At 45.8% G+C, this 27,860-nt stretch overlaps 1 protein-coding gene across 1 annotated transcript in view; it reads left to right on the top strand.

Moving 5' to 3' along the window:
- WDFY1 (WD repeat and FYVE domain containing 1) overlaps positions 1-27,860 on the top strand; it is a 256,919-nt gene that overhangs the window by 97,272 nt on the left and 131,787 nt on the right. Inside the window, exon 4 of the mRNA XM_085634291.1 lies at positions 14,042-14,096. Within this exon, the coding sequence (XP_085490417.1) occupies positions 14,042-14,096 (55 nt within the window). The remainder of the gene's footprint in view (positions 1-14,041; positions 14,097-27,860) is intronic.

Genomic DNA, 27,860 nt, shown 5'->3' with positions numbered 1-27,860 from the left:
AAAAATGCACTCCCCCAGAGCGATTCTATCAATACAATAGCAGATAGGACATCCCGCTCTCTGAACCCAATAAATCTTAGTGAGTCTGGTAGATCGGGCGAGGGATGTAAAGTTTGCGAGGCAAATAACCAACTATTACATACACTGGGAGAGCTTATTAAAATCCACTTGCAACCCTTAGAAATATCTCTTTCTAACATTGAAAGACAGATAGCCTCCTTGAATGCATCTATTAACATCCAGTTGGGCCCTGGGATGGCCAAATCAGGGCAGCCCAAAGCAAATAACACAAATTTAATGGTCGGATCGAAAGTGACAAAAGAAACTTCTAATGGGCCTAACATAAATATAAAGCCACCTCCAACTGCTTTGAAGAAGGGTATAGAGCTATCTGAATCCCCTGCCCCTTCTAATAATATGGAAGCTTTACCATCTAAACCACCAGGCACACCACTTTTCAATGATAAGAATAGGGCTGAGAGCAGGCACCTTATCCACTTACCACCAGTAGCAGGCCCATATGTTGTAATTATGACCGGTGTTCCTGCGCTAAATCCAAACACAGAGGAACCGACAGGGTCTTTAAAAAACAAGGTTCTACATTGGTTGTCCATCAATAGACCTCTTCCATCCCACTGTGGTAGCAAGATCCTAATGGTGCGTAGGGTGCCCTGGTTAGGAAATGAGATGAAATTGATTTGGGGGGATTGCGTCATAGTACATTTTTACGACCCCCGTACAGCTGACTACATCTGTCGCAGGGGTTTGTGGGAAAAGAATGATGGAATAGATACGAAAAGGCTCTCTTTCTTCTACCCTCCTAAAAATCGATGCATTGATAACCCGGTTAGAAGTTGGCCACAAGCAAATAATCGAGACAGAAGAAGAGAGTGGGATGTTTGGTATGATCATGTAGATAGAGACATAGCTCCTTCTGCAAGCTGGAGAGGTGTACCAGTTGCTACCAGGTTCAGTTGTTTAGAAGCAGTGGATTGACCACCATTGCGCTCAGGACATGGTCCTGAGGACATTGAACATAATAGTTTCAAAGTTTTACAAACTCTGGTTAGCCCTATGATTAATAAAAATACTGATATTAGCTATACAACTCCGGTTTTGCAGACAATTAACCAAGAAACTCTGCAGGCCATAGCCCCATGCCCTCCCCTTACTTTCGAATTAGGGCATAATACTGCCCAGTCTACCCTCCCTATAGACCATATGTCTCCTGTTGTACCTCTGCCCGCTACTGAATACTTAGGTCTTCACAATAGTGTTGCTTGTGACCCCATGGGCATTCTGAAGATCCTAAGTTGGAATCTAGCAGGTATTCAAAGGAAATTGTGCCTACCAGAGTGGAATGCCTTAGTGGAGATGCATAAGATTGGTTTGTTCCAAGAGACTTGGAGTTTGGATCCTTTACATCGAGTTGGATATGTTACATACTCTGTCCCTGCAGTACCCCCCAGAAATGGGAAGGGTCGCCCTTCTGGAGGCCTTCTCATTTGGGTACACATTGATTTAAATTGCAGCATAAAAATTAAGCAAATCAATAGTCCTGACATTCTAGCCATCTCTTTAAGAGGCCCTTGTAGGGGACTAGCTCTCGATTTGTACAATATATACGTCAGAGGTACTAAACACGGGTCTATGTCTCCGATAGTGTCTATTCTAGAAACAGAGCTTAGAGAAAATTTAGTTGGTGCCCAAGTTCTGGTTGTGGGTGACTTTAATTGCACCTACGAGCCTCTCATGACTGATGATATTTTAGATCCGGGCGAGGAGGATGCTAGATGGGGTATCCCAGCCCTAACCATCCCCCCGATTAAAAAATGGTCTCAATGTGCGATCCAGCTTAATGCTCTAGCGTTGGAGTTTGGCCTAAGAGCCGCTAATGGTCGTACAAACTCAGACCCCATGGATGCTGTTACATTTAACAGAGTCAATCACACTTCGAGGATTGACTATATATTACTCGAACTTACACTTTGGGGTCTGGTACAGGACATGGTAGTATTACCTACTGTTGAAAGTGACCATAACTCACTTTCCCTGTCTCTTAAAGATCCTTGGATGAATAAATTAACCAAAGCCTCTTCTATACAAACTTGTAATATTTCCGTCTCCTCATGCGGTAGAAGCTTGAAATGGAATATAGTTGCAGCCGATCAAATGAAACTTAACACTATCAATGCTGTCCTAACAGCCTCACAAATGAAGCTGGATAACTTTGATTTGGCTTTGTCGACTCCTGGAGAGGTCACATCTACTTTTGAAGGAACACTTCTAGCAATTGGGAATGTATTTTTGAAAAAGGAGTGTCCGGGTAAGAATATGGCAACCCGGAAACCAAGGGGTAAAAATGAATGGTACACATCGGCATGCAGGCATGCAAAAACCCTCCTGATTGGGGCCATTAAAAGCAAATCCCAAGTAGCTATACAGGGAGCTAGGTTCAACTATAAGCAAACATTGACACGTGCAAGAAAGGAATGGGAAGAAAACTATTGGTGCTCCTTAAAAGAGGCAAGTCATGGGAAAGATTCAAGGCGCTTCTGGGATACAATTAGAGCCAAAAAAAGACCAGATAGCGACCTTATAACATGCAATATTACCAGTCAAGTGTGGGTTAACCATTTTGCCAAATTGTATACTCGCCCTTCTGGTAATATCACTATTGCAATCTCCAAGGACGAACAGGGCCGGGAGGTGGCTTCAGCAAATCTTGACCTCCCAATAAGAAGTGTAGAGCATGTTACCGGTACAATTGGTACTATTATACTACAAAAGGATTGGGAGGTAGCCTTGGCAGATCCCGATTTCTCCTTAAAAGAAATAGAGTATGCCATCAGTACCATCATGCCCCAAAAGGCGGCCGGGCCAGATGGTATCCCTGGGCATCTGTTACGCTCAGATGTTTCGAATTGGGGGAAACTTATTTACTGCTTGCTTACTGCAATCTGTAGGAGTGCACCGATCCCCTCATCCGGGAAAGGGGCGGAGGTTGTCCCCATTTTTAAAAAAGGGGCTAGGGACGACCCAGCAAATTATAGACCCATAAGCCTGCTGGATATAACTCAAAAGGTGGTCGGCAAGGTGCTGTTGGTCAGAATATCACAATGGATCAGTGAAAACAACATCCTTTCTGACTACCAGGCTGGCTTCAGAGCAGGCACTGGCACAATTGAGCAAGCCTTTAGATTGTTGCTAGTATATTGGAAGGTGGTGATTATAGGCAAAGGCAGTCTCTATCTCGCGTTTATCGATCTAAAGACTGCCTTTGACCTTGTACCCAGGGAAACACTTTGGAGAGCCCTTGCTGACATGGGGTTACCTCATTACATCTTGCTGTTAATTGTAAGGCTCCACGAAAACACCTTTGCTCAGATTAGATGGGGAACGGATGGTGAGAAGACCAGTAGAATCCTGGTAGAGAGAGGGGTTCGCCAGGGATGTGTTCTAGCTCCCACCCTTTTTTCCCTGTATATTAACGGTGTGGTTGAGCATCTGCTGAAAGATCCTTCAGATGAACCATCCCTGGCGGGGGAGCGTATCCCCACCCTCCTCTTTGCGGATGACACGCTCTTATTGTCCAAATCCCCGATGGGCCTCCAAAAATGACTCAACAACTTCCAGCACTTTTGTGTGGAACGGGGCCTGGTAATCAACACTGACAAAACGAAGTATCTCGTGCTGAACCCCCCAAAAAAATCTGTGCGTCCCCCAAAGTTGAACGCTGTACCCTTGGGGAGGGTGGACGTTTTTGATTACTTAGGCATTCGTTTGTCCCACAATATGCAGTGGGCACCCCATTTATGTAAAATGTTGTTAGCCCACAAGAGGGTAACAGGGGCTCTTTTGAAGAAGCAGCGCACCTGTACATTTAGACCTATAGCCCCTGTTATTGAAATTTATGCTGCTAGGGGAGTCAGTTCCGCCCTTTACGGGGCAGAGCTGTGGGGCTCATACAACATTAGTGAATTAACAAGATCTGAGAGGAAGTTTTATAGAGCGATTATGTCACTTCCCCAAGGTACTCCAATGATCCCACTAATGCTGGACTTAGGCTGTTGTCCCATTAGCGAGTTAGCAAAGCTTTGCCCCTTACTTTTATGGGCTAGGCTGTGGCGAGTCCCGGAGCTAGCAAAATATGCAAAGGGCCTCTCTGAAGTAATGTCACTTCCCGGGTGGCATAGGATTAAATGGCTGAGAGACATGAAAGCCCTCCTATGCAATCTGGGTCTAAGTGAAGCCTGGGAAAATAGGTCTTCCCCTCCAAAAGCATCACTTAAGAATTTATACTGGAACTGGATTGCGACCCAACGGAATACTAACTGCGACTTGGGCAGCCTCACGGAGGACTTTTTGAAATTCAAGGACTCGCCAGCCCGGGAATTATATCTAGACATCATTGAGAGACCCTTTGATAGGACCCTTTATTTTAAATTTAGAACCGGGACTCTTCCACTTCGTGTTTTTACATCTCGGTGGAAACCTCCAGCACAGACCACAGAATTCTGCCCCTTTTGCACATTTAGAGTAGAGTCTGTGGCACATTTTTTGTTTGAATGCCAGGAGTATGTTCACCCTAGAAGTAGATGGCTGAAGCAATTGTGTCGTTCGTTAGGAACCAGGCACCACACTGAGGCACTACGCATTTTAATGTCAGATCCTCGCCCTTTGTATGTTTGTGTACTATCAAAAGTTCTATCATGGGCTTGGTGCATCAGAAGCAAAAGGCTAAAAGAAAATGTTTAATCTGTTTTTAAAAAATATTTATGATGTATTCATTTTTTTACTGAAAAAGTATGTTTTTAAGGGAAATTGCAATTGAATTTCTTTGTAACTGTGAAGCTTTTATGATACATTTTTATCGAAATAAAGCCTTTTTGACTTGACTTGAAATAGAGAGCATCAATTACAACTTGCTATTGGTGGAGAATACCATTCGGGAAGGCAGTTTCAGTGTTCAATTTGCTGTGTCCTCCCTGTACCACTGAAAGTACATTCGTTGGCTTGGATGTCACTGTTAATTTCTGCTAGATGAGCAGCAAACCTAGACTTTCCAGAATGTCTGTGGTCAATTGATGTTGACCCTTCAGCGTCTTCTCAGACACAAAAATCATGTCATCTAGGTGTGTAGTAATGTTAACCCCTGAGATTTGAAATAATCACCCATGGATTTCAGCAGTTTAGACAAAGGAGCACACTGAAGAATTCCCTCATTAGCCTTTAAACATTAGATTTAGGAACCAGAGATGAAATTACAATATGAACATCCATAGGCTTATATGTGCTTTAGAACTGAATGGGCTTGGGCTATTACTGTCAACGTGATATCTCTAAGGAGGGGTATTTTCTTGTGTAGAAGTGACAACACTCTAACCATCTTTTAAACTTTCAAAGGTTCATCATTGGTGGGAGGACAAGGCCTTAGTTATTTTCGTTGGCCAGAAAAACAATGATCATATGTCTAGTGAATCTGAAAGAAACACGTTAGTTAGATTCCTCACCTTAGAATATCCCCAGGCGTCAGACTGGATCCGGAAGATTTTTCGTCAGCAATACCCCTTGCGCGTCGCTAGGCGTCGTCTGTGGCTCCGCGTCCGTCGTCGGCGTCGTGCGCCGGAATGACGTCGTCGGAGTACTTAGACGCCGCCCTCGCGCGCTGACGTCAGTTCTTCTTTTTTCCGCGCCAGTAAGCGCAGATCCTTTTTGATCTTGTCTCGACTCCGGTGCCGGTAGGATGCCTGGTTTTAAAGCCTGTGCTGACTGTAACCGCCTGATGTCGGTTACGGACCATCACCGCCGGTGCCTTTACTGCTTGGGCCTCGACCACGACGCGGAGTCGTGTTCGGACTGCAAGGCCCTGACCTCGAAGGCTAGACGGGAGCGGTCCCGTAAGCTTCTCGAGATTCGCCACTCGGCTCCGCGAGCCTCTCGATCCCGGTCCAGGAGGAGGTCCAAGGATCGGTCGCGGAGCCGCAGCCGACGTCACCATCGGTCGTCGGGATCCAAGTCTTCGGGTAAGTCGAAGCATTCCAAGAGGCAACACCGCTCTTCGGACTCCCCTCGCCGGTAGCGCGACTCGGCCGAGGGTCAGGGTGGTTCCACCCCCGCGGCTCCGGCGGTGCCGCAGGCGCCGCGCAAGTCCCCATACCCACCGGTCCCTGGGACTGACGCGACGCCGGCGGAGGTCAGTGCCTTCCTCTCGGCCATGAGGAGCCTGGCTCCGCCGTCGGCGCCCGCTGGCGCGCCTTCGGGCCCCATGGACCCGACTGGGCTGCCTTGCCTGCCGGCGGCTCCGGCCCCGGCGCCGTTGACGGCTCCGGCCTCGACGCCGCAGGTGCCCGAGGGACCCGTTCCCGAGTCCCTGCCGACGCCGGTCGACCTCGTCACGCCTCCTCCGCCGGCGTCGACACCGGTACCACCCCCGACGCCGACGACGACTCCGCTCGGTGTCGAGCCCCAGTTCAGCCCCGCTCCGGGCCCGGCGCCGGTACGGCGTCGATGGACGCCGCGTTCGGCGCCGCTGGAGACACATTATGTCTATCGCCCGGCTCCGCTCCTTCCTCCTGTATACCAGGAATCGGATGATGGGGACAACTGGGAGGGATCCGAGGATCCTATGGCCGTTCTGGCTCAAATGTCACAGGACTGGGCAGATGAACTGGGGAAGGCCAGTGGCCTGTATACCTCTCCGGACACTGGATTCGTCTCTCCTCCGACTGTGGCTTCGGAGGAGGGCGCTGCTTTCTCTGTGGTGCTGCGCAAGGCGGCCGCAGCCCTTGGGCTCGAGCTGCCTGCCGTGGCTGTGAGGACTAACGTCCTTACTGAGGTGCTTCAGTCTGCAGCAAGCTCCACTGAGCCTCTGCTGCAATTCAATGAGGCCCTCATTGACGTTCTGCAGGGCACCTGGTCCAGGCCCTCCACAGTTCCTCCTGTGGACAGGAACGTCGCCAGGCGCCACCGCCCTGCTCCGGGCGACCCCAGTTTTCTGTCCCAACACCCTACCCCCGAGAGCCTGGTTATCCAGGCCTCTACCTCCCAATCCTCCTTCCCGACCGCCCCGCCGGACCGGGATTCCAAGAGACTGGAACAGTTTGGCAAGAAGCTGTTCTCCTCCCTTAGTTTGGGCCTGCGGTCTTTGAACACCGCCTGTCTCTTGGACCGTTATTCCCACTCTCTGTGGGATGCGGTGGAGGACGTGCTGCCCCTGTGTCCGGAGGAGGTCCGGACACGACTTACCCAGGCTCTGGCCGATGGGAGGGATGCAGCGCGACATGCTATCCGATGTGGGCTTGACACTACGGACTCGCTGGGTAGGGCAATTTCTACCACAGTGGCGCTTAGACGTCACGCCTGGCTGCGGTCCACGTCATTTTCGGGCGATGTCCAGAGCACTCTCATGGACATGCCCTTTGATGGCACTCGCCTTTTTGGCGAGAAAGCGGACAGTGCGCTGAATCGCTTTAAGGACTCCCGGGCTACGGCCAAGTCCTTGGGCCTCTCGGCCCCGCGGTCGCAAACTTCCGCTTTTCGCCCCTTTCGTGGCCAAGGAAGGGGTGCCTCCTCACGTACGCCTAGCCACCAGCCGCAGAACCAACCTGCGCGCGGACGTGGTTTCCGCCGAGGCGGTTCTGGAGGACGACGAGGTCAGCCCACATCCACCCCGGCAGCATCCGCCTCAAAGCCTTCCTAGTCCGAGCTTTCAGGCCCATTCCACGCCAGTGGGCGGCAGGGTTCGCCATCACCTGCTCCACTGGCGGTCCATCACATCGGACAGGTGGGTGCTGCAAATCGTCCGGAGGGGCTACTCCCTCCCCTTCGAGACGACCCCTCCAGCCATGCCACCACAGCACCACCGTATCTCGGGGGATCATTTGAATCTTCTCCACGAGGAAGTTTCGGCCCTCTTGGCCAAGGGGGCCGTCGAGCGCGTTCCGAGCCCAGAAGTAGGTCGTGGTTGTTATTCCCACTACTTTCTGGTTCCCAAGAAGGGCAAAGGGGGCCTACGCCCTATCTTGGACCTCCGGAACGTCAATGCCTTCCTCAGGAAGGAAAGGTTCAAGATGTTAACTTTGGCTCAGGTTCTAGCTGCCCTAGACCCTGGAGACTGGATGGTAGCGTTGGACTTGCAGGACGCATATTTCCACATCCCCGTCCTGCCGGCCCACCGGCGTTACCTGCGGTTCACGGTGGGCCAAGAGCACTTTCAGTTTACCGTGCTCCCCTTCGGCCTCACCAGTGCCCCTTGGGTGTTCACGAAAGTGATGGCGGTGGTCGCAGCTCATCTGCGCAGATCAGGGGTTCCAGTCTTCCCCTATCTCGACGACTGGTTGTTGAAGGCGGGCTCGCCCCAGACAGTCGTCTCCCACCTCCAGACTACGGCGGATCTCCTGCATTTGCTGGGATTTTCCATCAACGTGCCGCAGTCACACTTGAGTCCCTCTCAGAAGCTCCTCTTCATCGGAGCGGTTCTTGATTCGGCGCAGTTCCGGGTCTATCTGCCGGAACAGCGGGTCCGGGATATACAGGCCTTGATTCCCATCTTTCGGCCTCTATCCTGGGTTTCGGTCAGGCTAGTGTTGCAGCTTCTGGGCCTGATGGCCTCCTGCATCCTACTAGTGCATCACGGCAGGCGGCGCATGCAGGCTCTGCAGTGGGACCTGAAGTTTCAGTGGGCCCAGCATCACAGCAACCTGTCCGACCATGTCTTGATCTCGGAGGGCACTGCACAGCAGTTGCAGTGGTGGCTCATGGACCGCGATTGGGTCAAGGGCAAGAGCCTCTCCCTTCCCCAACCGGAGCATGTCGTAGTGACGGATGCGTCCCTCTTGGGATGGGGTGGCCATATGGGAGAGGCGGAGATCAGAGGCCTCTGGTCTCCGGCGGAGTCTCGCCTCCACATCAACCTGTTGGAGTTGAGAGCGATCCGACTTGCACTGAAAGCCTTCTTTCCCTCTGTCAGGGGAAGTGTCGTGCAGGTGTTCACGGACAACACCACCGCCATGTGGTATTGCAACAAACAAGGCGGGGTGGGGTCGTGGACCCTTTGTCAGGAGGCTCTGCGCCTCTGGACGTGGCTGGAACACCAGGGCGTCACCCTAGTGGTTCAACATCTGGCGGGCTCTCTGAACGCCAGAGCAGACGAACTCAGCCGCCGGTGCATGATGGATCACGAATGGCGTCTGAACTCCGAAGTGGCGCAAGGTCTCTTTCAGCAGTGGGGAGAGCCTTGGTTAGATCTATTCGCCACCGAAGAGAACGCGCAATGTCAGCAGTTCTGCGCGTTGGAATTTCCAAGGCGGCACTCGCTCGGCGACGCTTTTCGTCACGAGTGGAGTTGCGGTCTGTTGTACGCCTTTCCGCCTATACCACTTCTGCCCAGAGTGCTGAAGAAGATCAGGCACGACCGGGCCCAAGTCATCTTGGTGGCTCCGGATTGGGCACGAAGGTACTGGTATCCCGAGCTACTCAGTATGTTGACCGATCCTCCGATACGTCTGCCCCTTCGGGAGGATCTTCTGTCGCAGCAGCAGGGGACGGTCCTCCACCCGAACCTGTCCAGCCTCCACCTCCATGCGTGGAGATTGAGCGGCGGCAGTTGATGCCATTTGACTTGCCTCCTGAAGTCTGTGATATCATTCTGGCAGCCAGGCGTCCCTCCACAAAGACGGTATACGCCTGCCGGTGGAACAAATTTGTGGCATGGTGCACAGCAATGGCTGTGGATCCCCTTTCCGCCCCTCTTTCTGAGGTTCTCCTCTTTCTTTGGCCCGGCAGGGCTCTGCCCTGGGCACCCTGAAAGGTTATCTTGCTACCATCTCTGCCTTCTTGCGGCTTCCTGATCAGCCTTCTCTTTTCAAGTCCCCTGTAGTTACACGCTTTCTAAAAGGCATTATTCACACGTTCCCTCCTGTCCCTTTTGTAATGCCTCAGTGGGACTTGAATCTTGTTCTCACATTTCTAATGTGTGCTCCCTTTGAGCCTCATCATAATTGTCCTCTTCGTCTGCTGACGCTTAAGACTGCTTTTCTGGTAGCCATCACCTCGGCTAGACGGGTGAGTGAGCTCCAGGCTTTATCTTCAAAGCCTCCTTTTCTCTCTGTTCATCCGGACAAGGTTGTCCTTCGGCCTCGTCCCTCCTTTCTTCCGAAAGTGGTGACTCCATTTCATCTTGGGCAGTCTGTCACCTTGCCCACCTTCTTTCCGCCTCCGCATCCTTCCAAAGAGGAAGAGAGGCTCCACCGTCTGGACCCAAAACGTGCGCTCTCCTTTTATTTGGACCGCACTAAGCAGTTCCGGGTGGACGACCAACTTTTCGTTGGATACGTGGGTGCTAAGAAGGGGAAAGCTGTGCACAAACGGACCATCTCTCGGTGGGTCGTTTTGTGCATCAAGATTTGTTACTCCTTGGCAAAAAAGGACCCTCCTGTTGGGCTGCGCGCCCACTCTACTCGGGCCACAGCGGCTACTACTGCTTTGGGACGGGGTGTCCCTTTGCAGGACATCTGTCAGGCGGCGACGTGGGCTTCGCTACACACGTTTGCCAGGCATTATTGCCTTGACAGCCAAGTCCGGAGGGATGGCTTCTTTGGCCGTTCTGTCCTCCAGGACGTTCTGGTGTGATCTTGGTTCGCAGACCCACCACCGGGGATGGTATTGCTTGGGTATCTATTCTAAGGTGAGGAATCTAACTAACGTGTTTCTTTCAGATGAACAAGTTACTTACCTTCGGTAACGATGTATCTGTAAGAAACATTAGTTAGTTAGATTCCTCACCGACCCACCCATCCTCCCCGTTCTGCGAACTGACATCTAGGGTTAAGGTTATCCTTTTCAGGCCCCTAGATTTTATTTTTGGCACCAGTGTCGGTCTTTGCATGGCTCTGCGTTCCTGGCGCGGAAAGCTATGTACAAGAACTGACGTCAGCGCGCGAGGGCGGCGTCTAAGTACTCCGACGACGTCATTCCGGCGCACGACGCCGACGACGGACGCGGAGCCACAGACGACGCCTAGCGACGCGCAAGGGGTATTGCTGACGAAAAATCTTCCGGATCCAGTCTGACGCCTGGGGATATTCTAAGGTGAGGAATCTAACTAACTAATGTTTCTTACAGATACATCGTTACCGAAGGTAAGTAACTTGTTCTTTGTGATCTGAGAAGGTGCAGTCTTGCAGGCTGCTGATGCAGTTCAGGATAGAAATGGAGCAATGTCCAAGGTACAGGAGGGCTTGCCTGGGTCACAATTTACAGTTTCAGGAGCTTTAAGAAGAATTTATTGGACATACTGTTTTTTACAGTTTGTGAAGTGATTTCTGCAAATGCAGGTTTTTTCACTCTAATATCATGCATGTCGAATCTAATGTGTTTACAGTTGTTGCTGGTGGCTCTGCATTTTTTTTTAACTGATCTTACAGGGGTAGCGTTTTAAGGATGTAGTTTTACCATATTGTGGTAATAACACTGATAATGCTGTTTTGTGTATTTTGAGCATATTTATGTCTGACTTGCAAATTAACTATTTGAAAGGTGATGTGATACATAATCCTTTTATCTGTACAAATATTTTACAATGACATGATGGTATAAAGTTGAAACACAAATCTGTTTATGGTGCTGTTTATGAAAGGTACAACAATTTTAAAGCATCTTAAATTTGTATTTCACATATCTTAAACAATTCGGTGAATATCATCAGTGTGTGGACAGTATAATTGCCAAACAAGCAATTATCCATTTTATATTTTCTAAAACTCATTATTGGTGTGGCATTCGAGCCTGCTCTAACCTACCTGTTCTGTTTTGCTAGTTTTTATTTGGTTATTTATATGTTCACAGAGCTTTATATTGCACTACCTTTGTTGGCTAAATGTCACTTCGGAATGCTCGTAATATTGTGGTAGATCTAGTAAAGTGACAAGAACAGTAAAGGGGACTTGGAGACCAACTGGAAGCGAGATGACCTTATCTAGTCTCGTCAGTCGTTACCCTTGAAAGTCTTTAGTTGAATGCCTGTATGAAAAGCTCTGTGTTCAGGAGGTTTCTAAAGGACAGTCAGTTTGGTTCAGCCCTCAATATGGGATTCGGCTTGTCCCAGAGTTTTGGTCCTTTAACTCCCAGATCTCCTTACCACATGTTATATAAATTTGAACCTTCTTTGTTGAATCCAATTAGAAGAGTATCAGCGAAGATCTCTGATTGAGTAATAATTGGACAATATTTGCATATTTCCTGGACCTTTGCCGCAATCAATAGGTATTGTTAAATCATGCATAGAATGTATACTTTAACTATTGATCCTATTGTGACCCAATGGAGATCTCTCAATGCTGGTTTCACGTTTTCTTATTTCCTGAGGTTGATACACAGCGTGGCAGTCTGATTCTGTGTTGTTTGAAACCTGTCCAAGAGTTGTTTGGGCAAGATGGTGTACATAAAGTTGCCATTCCCAAGACTGAGGTTAGTTTAACTCTTTGCTCAATTTGAAGGGGGGAGTCCTCCTCCGCATGGACAGCTAGAGGTTTGAACTGTTAACTACTGCATTTGAGGTAAAGGGGAGGCTCGTGTCAATGATTATTTACTTCTGGAAAAGTGGTTGCCAGTGCTGCAAGAGAATAGGCCATTCAAATGGGGCAGGCACTGATAGAGGAGCCTCCATCTAAAAGGATTTCCTCCCTTGTAGGTATTTGGGAACCTTTGGATTGAATATTTCTATTATAATACCTACTGTTACTACAACTAGGGCTAAGGCATATGGCAAACTTGATAGGATTATCATTCAGGTTAGAAGAACAGACAGAATACTCTTCAAAAGTGCTTTTCTAAAAGCTGAAGATTTTAAATGTTTCACAGTTGGATGGGTAAACCAATACAGATAGTAGAATTATCCCCCTGACGTGTCGAATAAACCAGGGAGAGCTTATACCAGTCAGTTGGTGTCTAACAAAGGGACATATATGAGAAATGTTTGACATACCGTTTGCTTAAAACAGGCTTGTTTTTTGTCAAATATGTCTAAATTTACCATTGATTCTTTCAGGATTGCCAAGATTGTCAAATTCATGTTGACCCACTTGTTGTATAACCCCTTTACTTTTCTCAAGGAGCGAAAATGCCCACTAGGGCCATACGATTATGGTATATATTAATTTGAATTGTCTCAGATCTATGATGTTGTGTTAATAAGGCACAAACGTTGAAATGCTCAAATTCATCACTGTGTATGTTATTTGAGTGTATGGTAAGAGTAGTCTTTGGTTGAGGGTAATGTCGAAGGTCATCTATCGAGTAGGTCGTGACCAAACCATACCTGCGGCTATGTATATTTCTTGGTGGTTTCGACGGTCTGTAACAATTTTAGATCAGGGATGTGCTTAGCTATATGAGTATTGAATTTTGACTTAGCGGAATACATGTAATTCTTCCTGTTCAATCTAATTTCTCTACACCTTGTCTAATTTGCCTGGCTGGCACAATACCACTAGTATTTCAGTTAGAATTCTGACCATCCAGAAAGGTACAAAGCAATTGCCTTTAAAAAATGTTAAGCTTTTAATACAAAATATTTCTCTACATTAGGAGGTTTTTCAGATAGAGCATCTTCAATAAAGCTAACCATCAATATGCCATATGAATCATTTGGTAAAGGTACCCTCTTCTACATACACTCTAACGTACCTTATGAGAAATATCCTAATATTGCAGTATTAGCTTAGTAGACACAGGACAGGAACATTTCCCAGATAAAGAACGCGCATAAGAACACTCAAAAATTCTAGAATACTAGATAAAATACAATATTGAACATCAATATTTGGTATCATGTTGTTTCAGTCAACACATTCATATTTCTATAATTCTGGCTATTTCTGTCAAGTAGTCACCACTGAAACATATTAATTAAAAATTAAACATTCGATGGTCTTGTTTCTGTTAGGTGTCCGATCTGCCATAACGAAAATTCTTACTCTGCAAAAAAGTCTGGGTGCTTCATTTTGATGATAATAGTAATTTTTCAGTTTTCTTTTCTTAGGAGTTTCATGTCTCCGAAGATTTTAATAAAATGAACTTTGTGAAGACATATCCAGGTAATGTAACATACATTTGTGCTTAAGTTGCCTTTTATTGTGTAAATTGGTGTAATGGTTTTCTACGTACATCATGTCTTACAGCAACTGATTGATTTCCAGCATGTAGTGGTTTGTCTTAAGGGTGATGCAATTTAAAACTTTCACATACACATAGATTAATCTGGAGCCAATATTCTGCAGGTACTCCTGTGTTCTCATTCTACACAGTAATACAAGAATAATGTCCGGTCCAAGCCAGGTGACCATTTTTACTGGCAGAGTGAAAATGATGGAAGGACCTTTCCCTTCTATACCACTTACCTGTGAACTCCAGTTTTGCATTACTTGGGATCATTTCTTTTTTATTATCCTCACCATTTGAGGCATACTAGTGGTTCTACCAGTACCAATAAAAATGCTTTGTCAGTTAGTAGCTTGTTTAACTGCATAGTCCTCTCTTTCTCCTCTATGTTTCTGCATGTGCCATAGGCATTCAGTTTTAAACAACCTGATACCTAGAAGTCGTAACATTTTGAGGTCGACCATCACTAATTGTGCTGTGGTTGCTTATGTGCTTAAGCACACATGCATATTTTAGGGTGTTTTTTGGATTTCTTCTCTCGTTAGGTTCCTTAAAGTCCATATGAAAAAACAGTAAAGCATCTCGGCACCTCAACCTAACCCACTCTGCACCACACCTTTGTTACTAGGTCAGTAAACTCCTTTTTTACATGCCCTGTTCCACTAGATGCTGCACTCTTCAGAATTCTTTTTTTTTCTTTTTAGGGCTCGCCCCCTGCGTTGCAGAGCGCAGCACTGCTCGCGCAGGCGAGAGCCCTTTTGTCCGGGGTTTGAAAACGGACCCTGGAATCGCACACACTCGTGCATGTGCTTTTCCTTTGTGGTTCCGCTATTGGGCTTTGATTGCGTGTTTTTTTTAAACGGAGCACGCAATAGGCCAAAGGCGGGCGCATTGCTCCGCCCATGGCCTATTGGTGTCTATTACGCGCACCAAAGCCCATGTGGTTGCAATTATCGTGCCCAGACACGGGCCCGATAATTGAAAGGACATGTCTCACTGTGGCGCGCGCGCGCACACCACTCGCGGGTTTCAGTGTTTTGCTTTAGCGATCGCGAAAGTGAAAGCAATCGCTTTCACTGCTGCTTGTTCTTTATGTTGAATGGAGGCATATTAAGGACCCCATGTCGAACTGTCCGCGTCCTCAAGCTCGAGTTCGGTGAGTTGCAATTTAGAGTTTTGTTCTGACCCCTGATACATACAATTGACAAAATTTGGAATGCGTGAAGTATCGACTGTATTATATATTTGGTACACCATTCCTTTCTTTGTAGAGAATGGAGACGTATTAAGGACTCCTTGGTGAGCTGACAACATTTATATACTGTGTCCGGGACAATTTGAATGAAATATATTAATTTTGAATCTACCACATTAACTTGACCAAACAAGATAATAACGGTAAATAACACAGCTTTTGCCAAACTTTTGTACCCAATCTGGGGGTTTACGTGTATGATTCGGCTGCCCTTTAAGGGATATGTCCGATACAAGTCACAGCATATTTGACGCGCTTCATGGGGATTCCTTATTTATTTGGCAATAATGTGTGTGGCTTTATCTTGTGTTTTAGAAAAGACACATTTGATGAATCCGGTACATTTCGAACTTGTCTAATAATTTAGAGCATATCACTACGCTGTGGTAGAGATTGACTGGCGAGCTAACTTTGATCAAGCAAAGGGGTAATTAATATATTTGACACATTTCATCTTATTGCATTTTCATCATGGGAAATGTAACCATTTTTAGTAGTACGAAGGGCCTATATAGCGAGTGCAACTGTGCGCGCAATGGAATCTTCACATGATCTTTGGCTATATAGTAATGGCATATCATGAAACACAATGATTGAATAAGTGTTCTTAATATTTGGACGCTGTGAAATAGAGGCACAGAGGCCGGCCATCCAGCTTACTAGCGACTGGCTCTACTTTTGCAATGCAATAGGTCTTGCATTTATGTGAGTTTGAGCTATTGACATTGCAAATAACAATGCCTTTTATTTTTGTTTTCGTTATTACAACATAAATACGAAAAAAAAACTAAAAGCCATTGTTATTTACAATGCCAATAGCTGAAACTCGCGTAAATGCGAGACCTATTGCATTGCAAATGCTTTTTTTTTTTTTACTTTCACCTGTAGTTGGCAGCTGCTGAAAGGAGTTGAAAACCCCTACTAAAAGTCTTGCCCAAAGTGAGGAATTACTAGGGGAACTAGACACAGATTGTCCCCTCATTTCATATCATTCCTCATGTTTTTAGTGGACCCTCAGGATCAAACTAGGGGTGGTACCCCTAGTATCGTTAACTCTAGGGGTGGGAAAATTATAGTTCATTTCCTATCCCACCTAATGAGCGCTATAGGTGAAAATAATGGCAACTTGAGACCAACTAAATTGCTAGTGTTCCATCACATTACTCATTGTACATCATTTGGGATTTAGGTTTGACATCCCACTATACCTGTTTTCTGGATCTGTCAGAATAACTTGTGGTAGTAAACATGACCATTGGTCATTGTGGTAGCAATACTAATGAACTCACAAATAAGTATTTGTGTAATACATCAGCTACTCTAAATGCACTGGACTTGTAACTGCTTTCACAGATACCCTTTTTGTAAGTTTCTCATGACACCGTTTCGTCTTATGTAGCTTCAAAAGTGAAAGGACATTTGTTTGGTGAGGAAAGGTCGCAAAGCAGGCACTCTGAAATTGCAGTTTGCTTGGAAAATTCTAGAGGGATTTTATCTTTTCAGTGGGGCTCAAAAAGAGTTGGTGGGTAGAGAGGTTGAGCATGGGTCTGGGGGCAGGCTGCCATAAATATACATGTTTTAGGATCAAATAAAGAAATCAAAATTGGAAGTAGATCTCTCTATCTTAATTTCAAGAGATGCTGGATGAATCTGTTCCATGAAGTGTCAGGAGGCTGAAACACAGCCATGGCTGTTGCCTGCTTTGTGTTACTTGTTTTTATTAGTACAAATACGTTCTTGGTCACTAGAGTAAATGTGACTCTTCCACAAGGCTGTATAAATTCTAGCCTCGACTGACATCTTAATCAGAGCTTTAAAAACCTGGGGTATGCGGCATCACAGAACTATGGCTCTGAGCCAGGTTGGATACAACTCTTTTGTATGCACATTTTTGAATATATTTTACTGTTTTTACCTTTCTTGATTCATGGTGTCTGTTAGCTGGAATACCACCCTAGTTGTAGGTGTCATGTGGTCACAGTCCCATCAATGCATTTGATGGAATGCTATAACACCCAGTTTCAGTGTCACAGGAATATTGGCAATGTTTTCATTTGGTTTCTGGCTTTCCTTATTTATAATGAGGACGCCGACATGGTAGCCACATAGTTACTTCTAATTACATATTTGGGAGTAATTAACATCATGGATTGCCCTTGAAGTCTCAACATACAGTGTGATTAGTGGTAAGTAAAACCACCATAACCACCATATTTTGACAGTATTATTATATATCACCTTTCCATGTAATGTGCTGGTTGCAGTGCATACTTATAGAGGTAATCTTAGAATTTCATAGTACAAAAATTACTTCTATGTCTTACAAAATAGGTCCTTTGTTATTTTGGCCTCCAACAAAATTGTGTACTCCTGGTGGTGGAACAAATTTGTTAAATATTGTACAGAAAAGTCTATTGTTCCTCTTTCTGCTTCCCTTTCTCAAGTTTTTCTTTTGACCCTTGCCCAGCAGGACTCTGCACTGGACACTCTCAAAGGGTACCTTTCTACTCTGTCTGTCTTCCTGAGGCTGCCAGACCAACCCTCATTATTTAAATCTTTCATTGTAAATAGAGTCCTCAAAGGCCTTGTACATATGCTTCCACCTTCCCCTTTCGGTCTGCCTCATTGGGACCTTGATTTGGTTCTCACCTTTCCAATGTACGCTCCATTCAAACCTCTGCACAAATGTCTCTTCGGCTGCTTACTATCAAAACACCCTTCTTAGTGGCAATCACATCTGTCATGAGAGTGAGCGAATTACAGGCACAGTCATCTAAGCCTCCTTACCTGACCATCTTCCCTGATAAATTGATGCTTCGCACCAGGGCATCTTTTTTACCGAAAGTGGTAACACCATTCCATGTGGAGCAATCTCTCACCTTGCCCACTTTCTATGCGCCTCCATACCCCTCTAATGAAAAGGAGCGACTCCACCGTCTAGACCCAAAAAGAGCATTGTCATTATACCGTGACTGCACTAAAGAGTTCTGGGAGGACGACCAACTCTTAGTGGGGTACGTTAGAACAAAGAAAGGACCTCGTGATCGGTTGTCCTCTGTATCAAAATTTCCTAAGCTCTGGCCAAAAAGCAGCCTCCTGAAGCCTTAAGGGCTCATTCCACCAGAGCTAAGACTGCTAATACAGCATTGCAATGTGGAGCTCCAGTCCTTGATATTTGTCAGGCAGCAATGTTGGCATCCCTGTACACATTTACCAAACACTACTGCCTGGACAGTCAAGTCTGCAGGCATAGCCTTTTTGGCTGCTTTGTCCTGCAGGGCTTCCTAGTGTAAAGTTGTACTTGTCCTCCGTCCCCCCTCCGGGGTTGGTATTGCTTGGTTATCTATTCAAAGGTAAGGAATCAGATGGACAAGTTACTTAACTTTGGTAATGTCGTATCTGGTAGAGACATGATCTAGATGCAGATTCCTTACCGTTCCTCCCCGCACTGCAAATGGGTTTCTAGGGTAAGTACTGATTCCTTTCAGGGCCCTAGTTGTTCAAAACACACCAATGTAACTGCACTTCATGGCTCCATGCATCTGGCATGGAAACTCCAGAAAAGTAACTCACGTCCGCATGCTGAGGTGGTGCCTATATAGGTGACGCGGATATCACAACGGTGCGTAAATGACAACAACGTCACATGGCCGACTGACGCCACTTACCGACGCGCATGGGTATTGCTTGAAGAAGAATCTTCTGGATCCAGTCTGACGCCTGGGAAATTCAAAGGTAAGGATTCTGCGGATAAATCATGTCTCTACCAGATAAGGTGTTATCGAAGGTAAGTAACTTGTCCGATAGAAGGATAGGTACAGTGGACCTGTATTCAGATTGGAGGAACTTTCATTAAAACATCCAAGGGTGCTTCCATATGCTCTAAATGAGTCAGTTAGCCCATTGCACTGAGTTGAAAGCCACAGAGGAGCTCTGCAGAATTTAAAAAGTCCAAATTCTCCCCACATATTTAAAAGATACAAAAAAGTCAGATGATGCAGACTCTTAAATTCCTTTTTGAATGAATTTCGATGTCCACAGACAATCTCTTGTTAAGTCGCAGTCATGCCCGTAGCCCCAGCCTTTTCATAACTCATCCATAATCTTCATCTCTATGCAATTGCTGGTCCTCCAACTGTCTCAATTGTCATATGTTGTCAGTAGTACTCCTGGAAACTGTGACAGTCTCAGGAGTACTTGTGGGATTATTCAGTAAAATACATTTTCACACTGGAAGCCCTTCCCTGCCAAACCCGGGAGTTTCCCCTCTCTGACACTTCGCAAGGTGGGAATAGGTTGAGAAAAACGTAGTGGAATCCCACAGACGCACAAGCTTTACAGAGTACACCCACTCTCAGCCCGCAGGAGAAGACATACTCCTCTAAACATCACAACACATTGGGTAATATTACATGTGAGTAAATAGATTTACATGTGTAAATTCACAATTTGAGAATACATAGCATGAATTTTAGCTCGTAATTCATGCCTTTTTGCACCTATAATTTGACCTGCACATAAATATTGCTTTTGGATGAATAAGGCCAGTTTTTATCCTGCTTTATACGTGTATAATAGGGATTTTCTCAGTGAAATGCATTATAAGGAGGGCTATCATCCATCAAGCTTAGATTAAACTGAATCTAAAGAGTTAAAAATCGAAATGAGATGTGACAAAAATGTAAGTGCATTGCTAAATGTTTTTTACTGAACAGAAGATACCTTTTCACTTTGAATTCATAGGAAATATGATTTGTGAAAGGGCAAACCAGTGGTCTGGTTGCAACCTAGTTTCCGGCCCAGCCAAAGCACTGAAATCTTCCTACTGAAAATTTTCATTGAAACTTTTCACCTCCATGAATATGGAAATTCTTCCTGTTGATCACTGTCCCCTCCTTAGAAATATAAGTGACAGAATGAGAATTGGAGGGTCTGTGTTTATACTAGGTTTAAGTCCCATCTTAAAAAGCATGTCAAAATTAGAAAGTCTATGTCAATTACTACATGTATCTCTTTAATGTTCCCTAGAGATTTCTTACTTTTTAACCTGCATGTTGAGCCACAGGGTAACATATTGATAAAATATAAATTCTTCTTTCAACAGTATGCCAAGAACACCTAGTTCTATCAAAGTTTAACTGCATGACTGAACCTTAAGACCTCAACCTCAGTTTCCCCCCCTGGAAGGAAATACTGTTTTGTAGTACTAACATGAAGCTTAAGCGGAATCCACAAAAGACTGCGAGGGTTCATTTATAGTTTTGTGGAATGGTGCATCTATCTTTAACATAGAATAATTCTAGCAAACTCATGACACCTGGCCATTTAGAGGTGGGGTAACTGCAGAGTTTCTGATGGCAGAGCTTCAACTTGCTTTGCCTTCTTAAACTTTGATGTGTGCCTGTCTGCCACAGGGCACTCAAGTCACAGTAATGATCACCGTGCCCTATTTGGGGCAGAGCGAAGGTCACTAGATTTACCTGACCAGGACCGCCATGCGAGACAGGTGGTTCCAGGTATGGAAATTGCACAGTGACCTATAGGCACCGAGAGAGAACTTCCATCGATAAAGGCCATGGTTATTTTCTCATACAAGAACAAAACCTCGCTTTGGGAGATTGTTTTTGCAGAACAAAATACTTTTTCAAGCCGTCACATCAAATATAGTGCCTACTTGGCAAAGGATCAGTTTCTTTAGGCAAGCTACCACTCCAATGGCTCTAAATGTTGCTGGCAGTCCTCTGGAGTTCATAGAATCTACTGGCATGGCATGAGTTTCTCATACTCGCTCCTAAACAGAGTCCTGGAATCATCCACAAATTAGAACTGGAAGCCAAAGACCTCTCGCCCCAAAAATGACCTCTGCTAAATCCATCAGCTTTAAAGGTGACACATTTCTCAAACTCATATTGCATCTCAGAGAAGTAGCCAGAAATGCCATATTTCAAGATAAAGTACTTCAGAATCTAAAGCATTTTTTCCTTAAACAGAACCTTAAGTTGAAACGTTGAAAGGTCTACTCAAATCCTGCCTGACATCTCCGTAAGGAATTCTGCACTGAGCTAGCCACATGACATGCAACACAAAAAGGTCTGAGTGTAGCACTCCTGTCCTTGCTTCCCCTGGTTGACTGCAGTTGGAACTCCGTCATGCTCACAAAACTGTCTGTATCACCTACAAATATATCCATTTAAACATACATCTCTAAATAGTCATCTCGTAAACTCACAGATCTCTTGCATGAGTCCTAGGAAGTCTTCTTGTACTGTTGAAGATTGATGCTCCAAGTTTCAGAAAGTCATTCATATTGAAATGCTGGTACTAATGTTGAACTTTTGCCCAACACACATCAAAAAGCGGTTTTCTGTCACCCTATACAAGAAAGCCCTCAAACAGCAATTCCTAAGCAAACTTGTTCATCCATGAAGAGAATCATCGCCCAGTCCCTGGACAACCTTCCTTTTAATAAAAAAAAATATATATATATATATTCTTTTTGTTGATTTTGAACAATAAACATGTTAAAACGTAAGAAACACTGTGTGGCATATTCCACCAATGTATCCATCACATCAAGAATGTAGCACGTACCTTAAAGATAAATGTTATTAGCTATTCTATTTAGAAATTGTTCACCCGTCGAAATTAAAATTGCCATATTGATGTCTGAAACACAAATTATTAATCAAACTTAAATACACATTCAGATCTGTTTTGTCCTAGATCTATTCTTTGAAGGACTTGTGCGACCTTATCGCCATATATTTAGTTTTGGATACGTTAATCTCGAACCCCTTGCTGTTGCAGTCGGCCTTAAATTTATCTAATAAAAACTGAAGTCCCACGGGTGTTTGTGAAAACAAAAGAGTGTCGTCCGCAAATAGCACGCAAATAGCACAGCCTGGACATGGACACCTGCTAGTTTTAGGGAATCATTAGTGCACTCTAACAAGACCCTAATGACATTGTTCACATACAGAGAGAAAAGTGTGGGCCCAAGTACACAGCCCTTTCTAACTCCACTTCCTAATGGAATGTAGTCAGTGAGCTCACCCTGGGTTCCCAAGCACTTCTGTACATTTTTCTTCTCAGGCAGTCTTAGTATCTGTAAAAGGATATCGTCTGTAAAGATGGTCTTCTCCAAGTTTTATGTATTTCCAAATGATAATGGAGAGCCTAAACACCGCATCTATTGTGCTGACCTTTAATCCAAAGCCCATCTGGTAAGGATCAAAAACCTTGGTATCTTCCATTCATTCATCCAATTTGTTTAAAATGTTCTGTGCATAAATCCTCTTGCAAACTATCTAGCAGACTACTTGGTCTGTAGTTACTTGGTACACTCTTGTCTCCCTGTTTAGAAATCAAGAATAAAGTCCGCCTTCTACCATATTTCGGAAAACGCAGCTACAGAGACTATTAAATTAGACTACAAGTATAAGAGACCCATATTGAAGTGTCATGCCAGGAGCGATCCCCGGAATTTTAGCTGCACCAGTCACCTTGCCTAATTTGATAGTCTAAATAGCAGTCTTAGGGCCTGATTTCGATCTTTTCGGACATGTTGCTCCATCACAATGGTGATGGATATCTCTTCCGCCAAATTATAAATCCCATTATGTCCTATGGGATTTATATTTCAGCAGACAGGATATCCATCACTGTTGTGACGGAATAACTTGTCTTCCAAGATCATAATCAGGCCCTTAGTCTCTTCGAGAGAGAAATGTATTTGATTATCTACAATAGATGTTGTGCGACTGCAAGTAAATTTGAGGGGATCTGAGGATGTATACTGGTCAGTGTCCGTGAGTTTAGATTAGAAAAGGGTTCAATCCCACTGCACCGGATGCACATATCTGTCTGCATGTGACAATCTTTACTCCTGTGTGCTATATTTCCCCAGAATGTCATAGAATCTCCTGTCATCGATGCCTCAATCAAGTCACTCAAATCTGCTTTATCCCAGTTCTGCTTTACGGTTACCAGCGCTCACTTATATAGAACCCTGGTTTCACGTACTGCAGAGAGTGATCTAGATTTTAATGGTCTACCAGTGCTTTTTTGGATGTATGATGGCACTCCCCTGAGTACCAACAATTTATCTGCTTGGCATTCACTACACAGTGTGTCTTGGTAAAATATTGCTTTAGTTACACAGATAGAATGCTGTGTATATTTCAACAGTGGGCATATCCTGCACTGAAAGGATGGTTAGTCCCCCCCTAGCGGCCCTCAGAAAATCGGCTTCCTGAATCTCTGTTCATTATCTTCAATTTTGCTTGGTTGTTCTATATAGGTTTCCTCTGTACCACCTTTCACCCCCCCCCCCCCCCCCCCCCGGCAGTAAGACCCGTAATTGCTGCACTAAAACATTGACCAACCCTTTAACTTCTTTAAGTTCTTGGGTAAGTGAGTCTATCTTCAAGTGTAGCTCTCTAAGGATGGTTCTCACTTACTTGTGCTTTTTTGAGTGTCACTTTATCTTACTGAGTTTCTATGAGTAGGGGATGCCAAAGAGAAATTCCTGTTTGAGAATGGTATAGAGGGTTCGGCTTCAAACCATACTGTGGAGGTTGGTTTAACCAGATTAATAGTCTCTACAAACTATATTGCTACTGGTTGGGGCGGCTGTTCGCACTGATGCCACATTCAGGATTGCTTTTTCTCCAGGTCCTTTGGTGTGAGGGATTTTCTCGATTTTTCTAGCAGGGTCTGGGTTATTCTTCCCATGGAGATTCTTATAGAACCAAGTCATTTTGTGGTTTAGAATACTGCCTGGCTTATTTTCTTCACCTAGCATCGCCTCTACCTCTTCTACCGAATTGTCTATATCATATATAGTGTAATTAACTTCTGCATGCCTGCTGTTTTTGGAGTCTTACCCGCTTCTATTATTGACTAAGTTGCCTTTCACTTTACCATATACGTGGTTGGTCTAAGCTTGTTGTTTTTGTTGTAGGCCGATCGGGCCACTGTCATAAACATCAGAGTTAGGTTGTCCAGTAACTACTAGCAGGATTATACTGAACATAAAACACTATGCAAACACATCATCCACATTGCACCATAGTAACCAACTGTAGCGTGCACATATTTGAAGAAGCTTTAGGTATAAACATCAGAAATGCACTATAGCTGCCACTTGTATAGTGCCCACATCAGAAACCTAATGCCACCAGTAGTCCTATCGCCACAAATATCCACATCTGGGTATAATCAGTAGTATGCAGAAAAGGCCGCCACTGACATCCCCCCTGCATAGGCTTCTGGGCTACCTGCCCACCTACCACAGAGAATGCGGTAATGTAGTCGGGCCCTGTCCCGGGCTCGCCCCACAATGCCCTTTCTAAGAGTGAGGGCTCAGGCCAATGGGGCCGACTGTGCCCCTAACAAGAGCAACGCCGTATTTTCCTAAAAAAAATGCCCCTGAGGATGGGGAGACCTCACTTGGTCCCCCGCGAAGGTGACTCTCACAATGGCAGCTACCCACTACCACACAGGGCAACTGCTACATGGAATCAGGCACTACCGTGGCCGTTGAGGAGAGCTCGCTGGATCCCGCCTAAGAAGTGGCTGGTGGTAAGGATAAACCCACCCACCCTCCTCCGCACTCTGCTGACCTGTTTGCTCCACAGGCATGTCCCACGGGTGTCCTCTTAGGGGAGGCCGCCTTCGTAGGGGCCGGCTCTCCTCCTCCAGCACCAGCCAAAGCCTTTGTTGGGCCCTGGGCCCTCTGCCCTGACTTGGGGACCTGCAGCTGCCCGCAACCACGCGGTGCAGCCATTCTTCTCTCCCTCAGGTAAAACGGCAGGTAGAATACGGAGCGACTTCTCCGTCGGCTCTGCCCCCTTCGGCCCCGCCCCGCTGCGCGGGGGGCATAATGATTCATGATCGAGGACTTCCCTAACCGGGATTTCCTCACTACTTCCTCTCTCTGCTTCAGGCAACACACTGGCTCTCCTCTTCCTCGTGGGAGCCCGCCCACAACCAGGCTCGGCCTCTCCTTGGCACTGGTTGGTGCGGCTTCATTGTCACGGCGCAACTGCGCCCGCCACACTCAAGGTTGGAGCCCACTTCTTGGGCACAGAAGACCAATTGGGAAGCAGCCACCATGCACTTCCGGTTTGCGAGCACCGCACTTTGTTTTGTAGTACGGAAAAATAGGAAGCCCTCCACGCACTTGACTGTAGCAGGAGCCCACATATGGGACTCGGGCAAACTGATCACAGCGCGCCCTCCAAGCTTCGGTTTAGGGCATGAGCCCTGATAAATACAAGTGCTCAAGTCTGCACTCCTGGAAGAGCACTGGGGACGTGATGGCACAGTGCAGCCAGGCAGGCCAGCACAAGGGTTCCAGGGCGCAGGGGCAGTCCTTATCTTAGCATCCCCCCCCCCCCCCCCAAGAATAGGTCGGACCCAAGGGGGTTCCTCCTGGAAGTCCAGCAGCCTGCAAGTCACATGTCCCATGCAGTGTCTTCTTTTTTCCAGTTCCACCAGTTCAACAGACATGGGGTCACAGCCCCAGTACTTGGAGTCAACATGTCTTTGTTCTCCCCTGGCACGGGCTCTGAGCCCAGTCCAAACCAGTTCTGGGGGCACTTTACAATTACATTCGCAAGTGCAAAACAACCTCATTGTTAGTGTAAATCTTGGCCCAAAACACACCACTGGGGGGAGCAGCCATCATTGTGGAAGGCAGGCACAGTGCTATTCAGGTGCAGGTGCTACTCCTCACACCACTCCAAATGCAGACCAGGCCTATTCAGACTAGCGCTGAGTCTTCCAGGCAGGGCAGGACACACCTCAACCCTCCCCCCCCCCCCCACCCACCACCCCCTCCCCAGAGACTGGCTTGAGTGAATGCACATCCCCTCTTCATTGTCAGTCAGAACCAGACGATCAATACTCATCAGGTTAGGCACAAAGACACATAGCACACAGAAATGCCTACTTCTGAAAGTAAAAGACACACAATTGGGGGGAATGTATGACATTGCTCTGCATTCTGTCCATCAATAGTTCTTTTAGAACTTCTGAAAGTGGCGTCTCTAAAATAGTAATAATAAATCTGTTTTCACCAATAAGCAGGATTTATCACTACTATTCCAAACATACAAAACTTGATCACGCTATCCCTCTCATGTCCGGAATTACCACTGAAGCACATATCCGGGAATCCCCAATGCAAACCTATGAGAAGGCACTCTCACATCAGTGAGAAACCAAATAGGCTGTTTTTCACTACCAGGACATGCCACACAGTTAAGGCACATGTCCTACCTTTTACCTACACCGCACCCTGCACATAGGGCTAGCTAGGGCCTACCTTAGGGGTGACTGATATGTAGTAAAAGGGGAGTTGCAGACGTGGCAACTACTTTATATGCCATGTCACAGCTGCAATAAACTGCTCGCGCTGGCCCTGCAGTGGCAGAGGCCTGAGGCATGTTTAAAAGGCTACATTGGTGGGTGGCGCAAGCAGTGCTGCAAGCCCACCAGTAGCATTGAATTTACAGGCCCTGGATATATGGAATACCACTGTACAAGGGACTTGCAAGTAAATTAAATATGTCAAACAGGTGTAGACCAATCTTACCAAGTTTACAAGAGACAGCACATGCACTTTAGCACTGTTCAGCAGTGATAAAGTTCCCAGAGTCATAAAACCACCTACAACAGGTCAGAAAAAATACAGAAGGATGGCAAAAAGTTCTGGGATGACCCTGCAAAAAGGGCCAAGTCCAACAGTTGGATACTGATTAGTTTGTCCAGGATATGTGAGGCAGTGAACCACATGTCGATAATGGAAGCATGCAGTGAGACTAAGCAGGTGATGGTCTCTTTGAAAAGTCACTTTACCTTTAACTTCTGTGTGACATAACATAGGAGGTGTTTATTGTTCTCTATCAGAGTGACTCCTTTAACGTCCATAGGATGATAGTCTGAGTTGACCCACCGGTATTCGAAGCTTTAATGTGGGTTTTAACACAGATAACTGACGTGGATACAGTAGTCTACTGAGCGTCAAGACAAGGCTGTTGTAACATAACCTTTGTATTAAGTGGTCATTCTCTTGATTTCTTAGGGGCTGGAGTATTAGATTAGATGTGTTATCTCACATCCTCTGATGGTCAACTGTACGAAGAGGTTAGAAAGACATTTATGCTCCTGTTTGGTGACAGGACAGCATTTTTGTTGTGTTTTAGTCAATTGCACCTTGAATGCATATATTACTTCATTAGTTGGTAACGCAAATGTCTGCAAACCGGTGTGATTTTTTAGCGCTGGATAATGCTCCATGCAGGCTTGAGGTATCATACTGGTGTACAGCGGATTTCCACTATGTGTTACTATCATGGTGCACATATTTTTGATGCACTTTTGATTGCTAAGATTGTATCTCTTGGTTAACCATAGTAAATGATGACTAGTCAAGACGTGT

Source organism: Triturus cristatus, chromosome 11 (assembly GCF_964204655.1).
Source record: "Triturus cristatus chromosome 11, aTriCri1.1, whole genome shotgun sequence".
NCBI classification, from domain to species: Eukaryota; Metazoa; Chordata; class Amphibia; order Caudata; family Salamandridae; genus Triturus; species Triturus cristatus.
The sequence above is the reverse complement of the archived record's forward strand: the minus strand, read 5'-3'. Positions and strand labels throughout refer to the sequence as shown.